Genomic DNA, 12,890 nt, shown 5'->3' on the forward strand with positions numbered 1-12,890 from the left:
GGCTTTCTGTCGGCCCATGATACTGCAGTGTACTTAAGAAATTGGAAATAAAATGTCTTTGATTTATCGTAGTTTTTTTTATAAGGTGAACTTCTGCAGACTATGAGAAAATCACGACACTTTTAAGAGCTGGGGGAGGAAGGCAAATCAAAACAAGCATAAATCTCAGAAGAGCTAAGAAAACTTCAATCCCACACAGAGACTTTACAGGAGAACACAGGCAGAAAATGTATTCTCTTTTGATCTTTCTCTTTACTTTGTCAGACTGACACAAGCCTCCTCATAGATTACCTTTGCGTGCGTGTTCAGCAGCTCAAACAGCGCCATGACCAGCTGCTCCACTCCTATGTGTCCGTCCCGGTACTCCTCCACATAGTAGACCATGGTCTGTCGCTCCGCCTCTGTCAGCAGGTGGCGTGCCTGCTCCTCCAGCATGGCACGGGATTGATTCACCAGACTGGACAGGGTTACCTGTGAGCCTGCCACACCCTTATAAAACCCAGACTAGATGAAAGAAAAGAAAAGAAAAGAGACAAATGATTGACAAAGGCAATCAGGACTTGTATTATTTTATTTTTAAAATTGATTTCGATGTCTTGTTTATTTATTTGGGTGATGGAGTGAAGAAGCAAGCTGAATTGAAGGGGTGAAGAACAGGTCAGGGAGACGAGTGGTGGTGGAGGCAGTTTAACACAATTAAGAGATGTTTTAGTGAAAGACGAGGTCATGCCCGATGGAGGAGGAGGAGAACATGGGATGAGATGAAGAAAGAAAACCAGAAAGAAGTAGATGTTACAGAAGTAGGAGGCGTGTTCGAGTGGCAGGAAACAGATCGAGGCAGACATAAGATGTCACTCCCATACACACCAAACTATCCATCAGGCTCTTAATTCCACATACAAATTATCACTCTACTTCCCTTTTCCAGCTGTCCTACTACCATCTATTATCATTAGCGCTTTGTGGTGCCAGCACCACAGCTTGCAGGAGGACAGATACTGTGCTGTTCACACATGTGGGTGGCGTTTACAGCCTTTATATCCATCTCTGTAGCGCCAGCTGGTTTTTCTGTCAATCATAAAAACTCTCTGGCACTTTGGCAACTTATAAACTGCCAATATCACTTCTTCTGCTCCTTTTCTCTCACTGCCTCTTCCCTTTCTTTTTTCGGTTATCTGCTAGCCTGCATGCAGCTTTTCTTTAATTAACTCCTTAATCAAAGACACAACTTCAAAGTCACAGCTTCAGGGTCCGTGTCTGCCTGTGTTTGTACAGACAGAAACAGGAGAAAGAAACAGGCTCGGCGCCGCCTTCCCCTCCTCCCTTCCTATTCTCTGCCGTCACCTCATCCTCAACTCTTTTCAGCACTTGACTGTGTGTATCATCAGCTGTAGCTGTTGCAGTGTCCCAATCTGAGCAGAGCCAACAACTGTTTAACGCCCAAGGTGAACTGTGGCGCTACCACACCCGAATCTTAATCGCTGCGATGCTTACCGCGAGAATTTCTCTAAAGCGTCTATGTCCCAGTTATTTACCTCAAGGGCACAGTGGATTGAACTGAAGAGGCCACAGAAGGCATGTTAGTCTGCCTCTTGCTGTCATATTAGAGGGCAGATTGGCACTTGAGGGAACTAATGAAATCGGTCATCACTCTACTGGAGTGGAACACCTGCAGACTCGTGCTAATAACTTCTGCTGGAAAATGCGAGGATGGAGAGAGGCCGCTTTTACTGTAAAGCTGTGGTTTTACAGTTAATGGATATCCGGAAAAGGCCAGCCTGTTCACTGGACCTGGTCCATCTCTGAGGTCATTCATTGGCAGGGTTTGTTAAATGCCAGATAAACGGATTGGCAATTTTATCAGAGTGACAGACAGCAACAGCTAGGACCACAGCAGACATCCAGTCGATAAAGAGCAAATCAGATAAAGTCAGTTCAAAAACTTGCCCATTTAAATGTCACAAACCTTATCTTTGCCAGAGCTTGACTCTGTTTTAAAAAAAGGAGGAAAACTTGAGAGGCAAAAGATATGAGAAGATGCGTCTCGTTGAGTCAGTCTCTGCTCGTGCCAGGGTCACAATAATGTAGTGTACAGCAGAGTATTATTCCACTACATCTAGTAGACAGGTAGATGCTGAAAACAATGAGCAAAATGTGTATGATGGCTCCACATGGTTGTCACACTCTGTTCTGTACCAGTCTGAATTCTGGGTGGGGAATTTTTCCTACTCAGTTGTATTATTTTCCTACTCAGTTGTATATAGTATTTGTATTTCTATTTTATTCTATTGTATATATTATTCTATTCTATTTTATTCTATTGTATATAGTATTTTAATTTATTTTATTGTATTTTATTGCATTCCAGTGTTTTCTAATTTCTGCTACATAACTTTGCACTTTTGCTGTAACAAAACAAATTTCCCACCTGTGGGACTAATAAAGGCCATCTTATCTTATCTTAAGCAGTAGAACAATCACAGCTATAAAAAATAATTTTTACAGTTTTCTTTAAAAGTGGTAATATGCTGTTTTCTAGAGCTGAACCAATACATCCATCGGCTTAAACTGACCAGTCGCAGACAAACTGGTATCGGTGTATATTTATTATCTGATAGAAGAACATAATTAAAAATAATAATTTAAGCATTAAAATAACAACTAAAAATTCCAAAGAATGTGTGAAATACACTACTGATTTATAAGCTACGTGTAAGGTTCATCCCCAGACATAATTGCTGAAAACTACACAGACTGTATATCAGAGATGAAGGTAGTCATCATGACACGAGCCACTGGTTAATGAAATCCTGTTTCAAGAAATGTAACTGTTGCTAGCTTAGTCTTTTGAAATCAAATGTGGCGTGGAAAGGATGAATCTGACTGAGAAACCAAGGGACCCTCATATTTCAGCGACTTGCCAATTAAAAGGTGGTCCCGCCCTGAAGAATATCTTGTTTTACTCTTCTGTTTTACTCTAAAACTGTCCTTTATTTATGAGGATCATGTAAATAAGATGAGGCACTAGTGATTAAGACCATTAGCCCCACAATTTCTCTACAACTCGATTTCTTTTTGCAACCAGAGGAGGCTGAGAATGAGTTAATTTTTCATTTCCTGGAAATCATACCTATTTTTTATACACACCCCAGATACATATTTTTTTATATCTTAAAATTATCACTCAGACTGTGTATGTGGTTAAAAGTGGGAGTGGCTATGGTTATGACTAGTTTAGAAAAAAAATCTAAACGGGCCAAAACAGCTACACTGAGACTAAAACCCTGTGGAGGAGGTTGTCACATTTGTGTTTCAGTTATTGGGTTAATATTCTTTAATGATTGTTATTCCTGTTTTTGGTTATCTTTCGTTTATGCTCAGTGATCTTAGTTCTTCCTTCCTGTGTATTCTTCTTAGCCTGTGTTTAGTCTCTGTCCCCATGTTTTCTCTATACCTGTCCTGGTCCCACGCCCCATGTACAGTCACCCTTGTCTCTATGTTCCCTCTGTCTCCGACTCAGTCATGTCTCAGTGTGAAGCCCGTGTCTCTGAGTCTGTGTCTTTGCGTATGTGTCATGTTTCCTGTTTTACTTTGATAGTCTCGTGTGGTGTGTCAGTGTGTCTAGTTTTGCTTCCCCTTGTCTCGTTATGTCTAATTAATCCCAGCTGTGTTTCCCTCCTGTTTCCCATTCCCTCATTACTCCCTTGTATATTTAAGTCCTGTGTTTTCCTCTGTCTGTTGTTGCGTCATACTCTCACTATACTATGTGTATCTTCCCTCTGTGTTTCAAGTCAATTCCTGGTCTAGTTTCTAGTTTTGCTTTGTGTTTGGATGTGAAGTTTTCCAGCATTAACACTGCCGTTTTGAGTTTACTCCTCTGTTTATGAGTCCTGCGTTTTGAGTCCAACATCCTGCCACACAGCACACCATGACAGAGGTGGTCTCCGTCCAGTTTCAAAAGAATTTCAGAGTGGTTCTCATGTGGTGAGAACGGGATCTAACCTTGTTCCGGGTCTGAGTGAAACATAGCCATGTATATGTTTTCATTCTAGGATGTGGAAGAGCGCGACAGACATGCTGACCGCTGTAGATGGTAGCCAAAAAATCAATGTAAATTCTTCAGTCAAAAACACAGCACCTTCTCCATGTATTTATTATTGTAGCTCTCAATAAGTGGACTGATTGTTCTCATGTGGTTTGTAGTGACACATTTTTGCTCATCTGGGAGATTTCTCTGTGTTACAAGAAACCAAATCACTGGGAAAAGCTGTACATTTTACACACTCACTAAATGAGTCAGACCAGAGTAAGTATGGTGGGAAAATAGTTAGAAATGGATTGAAATCTGTAAACATCTGTTCTTACATGACCAGATATTATAATGAATGAGGGCTTGTTCTGTATAGCTGTGCCACACTCCCAACCCCAACAAAGAGATTACGTAGTCAAAGAAAATCAACAGCATTGTAATATGATTGTGTTTTTAGTTAATTTTGTTACAGCAGCTTTCACTTACTCAAGCACCAAATGGTCAGAAACAACAAGAATGTGGAGATTTCTGTCAAATAAGGTAAGACATATGTGGAGCAGTAGCATGTAGCCACCCCACAGGCTGAATGTGTGTCAGAAAACAAACAAACAAGCAAACAAAAAATCCTGTAGACGTGGACATAACAAAAACCAAGAAAGTGGATCTTGTGGTGTCAAAATAAAACTACTTATTTTGACAGCTGTGACTAAGATTAACCCTGTGATATTAACTTGACAATGAATTTGTCCATCCACACTGTCTTGAGTTCTAACTTTAATGAGGATGCAGATTCAGTGAAAACAAAGCTATACATTAGTGACCAATGAAATTAATTCATGTTTTTCTTCTCGACTTTTGAGAACAGTGTAAAGCTGACAAGAACATTTACAGGCTGCATATGTACAGCTCTTTTTATCACGAAAACAAGTTCAATTCTCACTAAAAGTGCAGATTTCCAGTTTCTCACATTCCTGAACTCTGTTTGTGGACAGTTCAGTACCATTTTTCCTCACACAGGTTCAAGCACCTTTATAACAAGTCGAGGAAAACAACTGGAGAAAGGCTAGAGGGAAGATTACCATGCTGTAGCTGTAACAGTTGACTGCAAATAATGATGGTACAGATGGGGCCTGACCTTGGAGGGCAGAGCTTGGTATTAAAACCTGACAAGGTTTCTTCTGGTGTGTTGAAATATTAGAACCTCAGAAAAACAGAATACAACAGCTTTTCAACTCCATCATTGGCTTCCATCTGTCAGAACTTGAATATGTTAACTTTAAAGAGGCATTATGGACCTACATTCGCAGGGTGATTGTGTTTGAATATCCGTTCGAACATCAGTCTATAATGCTCCATCACCGACAGAAGAAGCCATAAACAAGCGGTTTTAATTGGTGGACTCGTGAGCTGTTTTTATTCTGCACACATCCAAGATGTGAAATCGACCGTCATCTTATTTCACCTGTGGACTGCAAATCAACTTCATTAATGGGACAGGTGTGGTCACTTATTACTGCAAAGGTTTCTTTCAACCCAACGGTTCCTAAATAAATATGAATGAGAAAAACTTTAACTTTTCATCTTTGGGAAAATCTTCCATGTACTGGAAAATAAAAATTAGTAAAGAAATCAATCTGCGACAGATCAGGAGTGTTTGACACTCTTAGAAGACTGGCTAATTTACAATATGTGGTTATAAAACACACAGCCCTTTTTGATTACCTCCCCTCGCAATGCATGTCTGCTGCCTACAAATGCTCACATCTATTATACATCTGACTCATAGACAGAAACAAATATTTCTGTACAGCTGAAATTATTATTGGCAGACTTGATTTTGCATTCATATTCAAGTAATCTTATTTGATTGACGTTTGAGTGAAACTATTTAATAAAAAATATGCACAAACTGCTGATTTGTTGATCGCTTACATGGATTTAATGTAGAGGTAGTGCTAAAGTAGATAGATAGGTAAGAGATAGTTAAGAATTGAAAGGAAATTAATACCTAGCAATACTGAAAACTGGACTGTTTTCCTAACTTGATATTTGCAAGGCACCTGTATGGGTGTGCCATAAAGTTGCACAGTTGCACTCAAGGAAAAAAAGGTTTCCCTTATAACAGTGTAGCACTTATGTTCTAAAAAGCTGACGTGAAATAATAAAATGAATACAAGTCCTTCGGATTTTGCCAAATCCCACTGAAAATACAAAAAATGTCTGTTTTTAAGTCAGACCACATCTTGTTGTAAAGCTTATCCAGATGGTGTGCAAGCAAACCCACATCTCCTATCAGAGATTTTACATTTCATTAGACTTGCTGTCAATATATTCATGATGAACTGTAAGCAGACATATATCAGCTGCAATCTTTAGATTGCTAACTCAGATGCATTGGCGAGCTTCAGTGGAGACCAGCGCGCTGACAGACAGGATCCATTGGTTTGGAAATCACACCCTCTTAAAGTCTGTGCCCGATCAAGCACAATCACTGTGATAGTTCCAGTTTACAGCTGGACAGAGTTTAAATGTGTGTGTATTGGTAACATTTACATAAGAACCACTGCAATGTGTATTTACCATCAGTCATTGTTTCAGATTTATCTGCTTTGTGTTTGTACTGTTTCTGTACCTATTTATCTTTACACAGGCTGATGGTCATCATTCCACACTATAATCTGATCTGTTGTACTTGCAACACACTGAGCAAAGTCTGTGAAGGTTCTCAGTCATCCAGGTCATCGTAGTCAAAGGAGTTTGCAAAGAAAAGCGTCTGGACTTCTTTAAGTTGCTTGAAGACGTTTCACCTCTCATCCGAGAAGCTTCTTCAGTTCTAAGGTCAAATGGCCGAGAGTCCCAGATTTAAACCCAGTGGGAGTATCCCCCTTCTCGGATGAGAGGTGAAACGTCTTCAAGCAACTTAAAGAAGTCCAGATGCTTTTCTTTGCAAACTCCTTTGACACTGAGCAAAGGTATGCCATCCAAATTTCTAATTTGCCTTTCAGATTTCTCCCGCTTTTTTCTGTATATTTTGCTTTTTAAGGAATCAGACTTTCTTGCAATTTTTAAAGTAGTCCTTAAAATTTTGAATTAGATTTTTTTGTTACCAGCAGGTCCCATTCCTTCAGTTAAACCTATGAAAAATGCCAAAGATAACAAAGATTGCCAGGCATAAAATGGTATTTTTGTACCAGCTAGGTGATTTCTAAACAGCTATTAGCTGAAAATGTAGGCTATGCTGTTATTTGAGGAAACTGGACAAGTGGAGTACAAAAGAACTATCTATAGCAGAAGAACAGTATCTGAAAGTCATGTCATAGAAATAGAAAAATAATCCAGCTCCAGATCTGAGAGATGCATCTGGCCCTTCAGCTAATGCATCTACTGTTCACTGAAGCGTGATCAGTAAAAGGTCTCAGTGGAAGTGTGGCTGTTAAGAAACACACTTAAGGAAGTGAAAGAGAAACAAAAAAGTCTGAGGTATGCCGAATTACACAAGAACTGGATGAGAATCAGTGCCAACAGGTCAGATGGGGTGATAAATCCGAATTTTAAAATTTTGGTTCAAACCATCGTCAGTATGTACAGAGAGGATCAAGAGAGAGGTAAACAGTGTGTGTCTACAGCCATCTGTAAAACATGGTGGAGGCTTGATTATGGTTTGTCATTTCAGCCAGTGGTGTGGGGATCTTGTCAAAATTGATGGAATTATGAAGGCCGAAAAGTACCACCAGATCTTGATCCACCATCCAATACCACATAGTGCACATCTGATTGCCAACAGTTTCATGTTTGCGCATGACAATGGCCCCAAACACACTGCCAATGCAGTAAAAGCATACCTGGATAGAAAAACACACAGTAGAACACTATCAGTCATGGACTGGCGCTGGTTATTTGCTGTAATGCATTTTGTTGTCTCTCAAACAACATTGACTTGCTTTAGATCAGAGCCCAAATGGGGTCAGAGCAGAATTAATGATTGAGTATTGCTGTGTGACCTATTCTTAATTAATTTGCTTATCGGTCTGGTTTGGCCTTTGGGCTGCAATTACAGGATGAAGGGAGTGAGGAAAGGGCCGTGTAGGACAGCTGATGTGACCGCTGGGATAAACTGACTCTACAGGCACCACCCCGAGGATGTGATGAGAGGAGGATACAGGAAATTATAGGATAAACAGAAACCCCTTTGCTTGTTTAAGCAGCAAAATCAGCAGCAGATCACTTTGAGAGAGATTAATATTTATGCCGAGGATGTGTTGCCACAGTGTGAGGTTAGCAGCAGGGGTCGACTCTGACAGTGGCTGCGTAGCTCATGTGGAGGAGCTGCAGAGCTGTGAATTATCACCTTCCTCCGTTCTGCTGAGCCCTAAAGCCCTGCTGCTATACATCTTACCCTCTTAATGCGTCCCCACGCACCCCCTCTTTGTCTTTGTGTGTGTCTCTCCCTCACACACACAAACACACAGACATACACTCTCTCTCATACATGTGCAACATATTTGAATACAGAGCCTTCACTTTTCTTCGGATATAATGTACATTAGCTGTTTTTAGGTTATTCTGTACTCATGCATTTGGTTTTATTTCTAACACTGCTTTATTTTCTCTACCTGTGTGCCTACAGAAAGCACCTGGTGTTCTTACAGCCAGCTTCGGGATTTCTAGTGATTCTGTGGAAGGCTGTGCTTTTATATTAAAGCAACTTTAAAGTGATACAGAACAAAATATATTGTGTGAAAACCCAGAAAGTATGTGGATACCTGAACATTGCGAGTGGGGCCCCAGGTGTGGCTGGGGACATCCACAGGAAAAAGAACAACAACAAAACAGACCACAAACCATACAAAGCAGCGAAGAGGCACGCAAAACAAAAAAGTCAAAAAACTCCAAAATACCAAACACAGCATACGATGTAATGTAAGAGCTTATTCCCACAGACAATCAGACTCCCGAGGCCTGTACTAGGCAGCAGGGTTTCTTCTTATCTAAGCAACATGAATGTTAACAGGTATGAAATCCTACTGACCAATCAGTTCTCTGGAAAATAGCATCACTATTCCTAGAAGATACTTCTGTGTGCAGATAGTAGGAGGGTCTCAAGTTTTTGTTATTAGTGTCTTTGTCTCGTAGAGCCATGGATGCACCTATATTGCTTAATTTTTTTACCCTGCTGGCAAAACAGATTTTGAACAATTGTATTGTTTTCTAAGCTCCTAAAGCAGAGCATCTATTTGTACTTGCTGAGCTTAGAACAAATTTGCACAAAGACTAAGCCTACATTTGAAATCTGTTGTTGTACTCTCATAGCTTTAACCACCACTGGGGCTACAGCTATAAAGACACATCTCCTGGATGCACTGGTACGCATCTTCAGTGATGTATCCTGGGGTCATCAGGTGTTTCGGGTCTCACAACATCATACACCCTCGCCCAGGCGACCCAGCCGGGGGTGATCAGGCCCCGACTTGCGTACCAGTAGCTACCCACGGATCAGCCCTCTTGATCCACAGCCACCTTGTGGCTTTCTCTGCCGCTTCACTCACAGCCTGGATGGCCCTCTTCTTGGCTACCCCAGCCACGCCCAGCCGGCCTAGGACTTTGCAGAGTGATCGTCCTGCAAAGCCCCTACAACCCACTTCTATGGGCTCATAGAAAGTCTTCCAGCCCCTTCCCCTGCACTCCTGCACTAGTTCCGGGTACTTTCCTCGTTTCCTTTCATTAGCCTCCTCGATCTGCTCTTCCCAGGGCACTGTGAGTTCCAGCATGATCAGCTGTTTTAAGGCCTCAGAAATAATTATCATGTTCATCAGCTAAAAGAATTAAAAACTAAAACAGCCTTTTAAACATTTATAAAATGAAATCCTCGATTATAATCCATCAGCTTCTTCATGCCTTAATGATACAATTGTGATACTGATGATCCCATTTACTTGCAGTACACAGTAAGCTTGATGGCTTTTTTGCCTGCTTAAAATAGGCTAAGCTTTTTAAATTTAACAGCTTTTTCCAGTCTTTCTGACTAAAACATCTGAAGCACTCACAGATTCATACAGCACCTTTAATACTAAACTACTATACGGTGCTTTTCTCTCACACACACTCACACAGCTGATTTATCTGTGACAGCTGTGTTACTTTCAGTCTGTATGATGTGTTTAACCTTTTTAGATTTGACTCATATTATAGTTTTTATCAGCTTTTGTCAGCTTATCTTGATTGCGAATGTTAAGGTAAGTAAATACAGATAACAGCACGATACTGGGTATGCCTAACTTGCTTTGTAGTACAGGGCCCTGAACCCTCTTTAAATATACACACCATACACTATACATACTCACTCCCAGAAGTGTTATGTATGTGTAGTCTGTTTCCTCCTAGAAAAACAATTTCATTCTACTATGCTCTCCTTGCTTTATGGCCCAAAGGACAATAAAGTTAACTTTGACTTTGAAGGAAGGAGTTAACAGAGCTGAAATGACTTGTTTTAGATAAGGATGAATCCAAATAAGGATTATTTTAAACATCAGTCATGCAAAGCTGCTGCTATAGAGTCCAAGAATAAAAAAAAATACCTAATTCAGCATTTACAGCCACTGAATGCATTATGCACAGCAAGATGAATAATGCTCCATTTGTCATCCCAATTCTAAAGCTGCAAAACACAGAACATCTCAAAGAAACAACATATACAGGGTAAAAATATGTAAATACATTTACTGGGATCTTTGCTACTATTTTGGGGGTGGCTGTAGCTCAAGAGAGAGAGCAAGTTGTAAAGTCTGTAGTTCGATTCATGGCTCCTCCAACCTGCACAGTATCCTTGGGCAAGATACTGACCCTGAGTCGCCCCTGAAGCATCTGTTGGAGTTTTTGAGTGGCTGAACGTTAGGTTAAAAGTGCTTAGGCAAGAAAAAAAAAGCTCTAGTATGAATGTTGGAAAGAAAAGAAAATGCTTTGAGGCCTCAAATTGAATAGAAAAGTGCTATATAAAACTACCAGTCCACTTTTTACTTTCAGCAAAAACGTATGTCCCCATACTATTTCTCCATGCTGGCTGCAGGCAGGCATACGAACTATGGTGTTGTGGATTTAGATTGAATGCAGATAACATGCCACACGATGACATGCCGCAAGTGCCACAAGTTACAGATTTTGATTGGTTGTTCATCATTTTATCTATGTTGCGATCTAAGAGTGGTTATAAAACTTACATTTTCTGAATCATCTACAGTAGGGATGCTGAAATTCAGCCGTGCCTTCAGAGGGGACAAATCCACAATGTTTTCAATGCAGTAGTTTTCATTTGCTCACAATCTTATGTGACAAATGGCACATTCATCGAGGATTATAGAGACTATTTGTAGACCAGTCAAGCTCTTTGGTAATAAACTTGGAAGTTTATTTTTTATTTGTTTGATTTTTTTCTTTTTTTGCCATGTTAAAGAAGGAACGAGCACTCTGAACTTCTGCCTGTGTAACTGTGCAAATAACTTCATAAAACATCCACGAATCTGTAAGTTTAGGAAGCCGATTGTGAAAAATAGGGACTAGCAGGGGAGGAAAAGCAAACACGAAACTCAAACAAGCAAGGAAATGATATACAGTACAAAAATCCACTGGCACACACAGCTGTGTAAAGGTACGCACATTGAAATTCACACGAACAGAATTCTTTGATCTAGAGGATCAAAAGGTACCACGACCATCATGACAACATGTATTTCACCAAGGACAGGCTCTACGACAAGGCTTTCAAATGGATGCACAGCATGTTTCAAACAGCATGATACAAGACCATTGATATCACACTGCTGACACTTTAATAACAGTATCAGACAGTATTAGTATCAAAGCGCTTCAGTGACCATGAGGAGTATATACATTATAAAGAAACGGTATAAACTGCTGGTTTCCGGATACTGACAGCGCTCACTACCATGTATGAATAGACAAACATCTAAGCATCAGCTTGCTGCTGTATATAAACTTGTTTATTGCTATGAGGCGGTAAGAGCCCAGAGACTCCCACGGCTCACTATGCTGTCACTCTATGCATTAGGATGAAACGTCTTCATAATAAATGTATGCATGTTTTGTTTTCCCGTCCTGGCACTGTGGTGAGTTGTAGCAGCTCACATTGTCGTTTTTATTTATTTATTATTTTGATAGCTTTATCACCTAGCAAAGTTGATTTTTCTTATTTGTGATTCAAGGAACAGTGAAATGGCTACTTTTTATTTTGCAGGTCTTGTAAAGTCAAGTTTTACAAGTCTATTGGTTTTTCTTTGCACTTTGGCCACCTGAGAACCTTCACCAGCTGATCATTTCTATTCCTCAGAGCGAGGCCAGAGGGGCCACAGAGGAAACGATGGAGTTTTAGCGCTGTTCTACGATCATTATGGGGCATGTGAGGTGTTTGGACAATAATATGGAAGATCTCGGTGACCTGATTAAACCCTAGAAGGAGCACTGTGAATGACGTGCTTCATGGACCGTTGCAGCATGGCAGTGAGATCACATTCACACGGACAATCTGAGCGGCAAGAGGAAATGTGAAGGGACTGGACCACGTGTGACTGAAAAGTGGTGCAATCCCAAACATGTTACTGTGAATAAATGTTCTTGTGGTCTGAATATTGAACTGATAATTGTTGGTATAGGTCTGTATTACTCGCAGAATCATTGCTTTTGCTGTTTGGATTTCTCCATCAGGTGACACTGAGGTCATCCAAATGACTGTGGCTGTGGTTAATAAACACATCCACTTACTGGACATGCAGCGGAACACTTTCTCTAACATCTGTTTAACATCTGCCACAGGAACATACACAGAAAACCTGCATTTATTCTTGACTGA

General features: G+C 40.4%; 1 protein-coding gene across 6 annotated transcripts in view; it reads right to left on the reverse strand.

Moving 5' to 3' along the window:
- whrna (whirlin a) overlaps window positions 1–12,890 on the reverse strand; it is a 186,401-nt gene that overhangs the window by 26,178 nt on the left and 147,333 nt on the right. For all 6 annotated transcript variants that reach the window (XR_002059577.2, XM_019354423.2, XM_019354421.2 and 3 more), the window contains exon 6: window positions 292–504. Coding sequence is in view for 5 of the 6 variants with exons in the window: in XM_019354423.2 (XP_019209968.1) it covers window positions 292–504 (213 nt within the window). In the remaining variant the exon portion in view is untranslated. The remainder of the gene's footprint in view (window positions 1–291; window positions 505–12,890) is intronic.

The sequence above is a fragment of the Oreochromis niloticus genome, linkage group LG7 (assembly GCF_001858045.2).
Source record: "Oreochromis niloticus isolate F11D_XX linkage group LG7, O_niloticus_UMD_NMBU, whole genome shotgun sequence".
Taxonomy (NCBI): Eukaryota; Metazoa; Chordata; class Actinopteri; order Cichliformes; family Cichlidae; genus Oreochromis; species Oreochromis niloticus.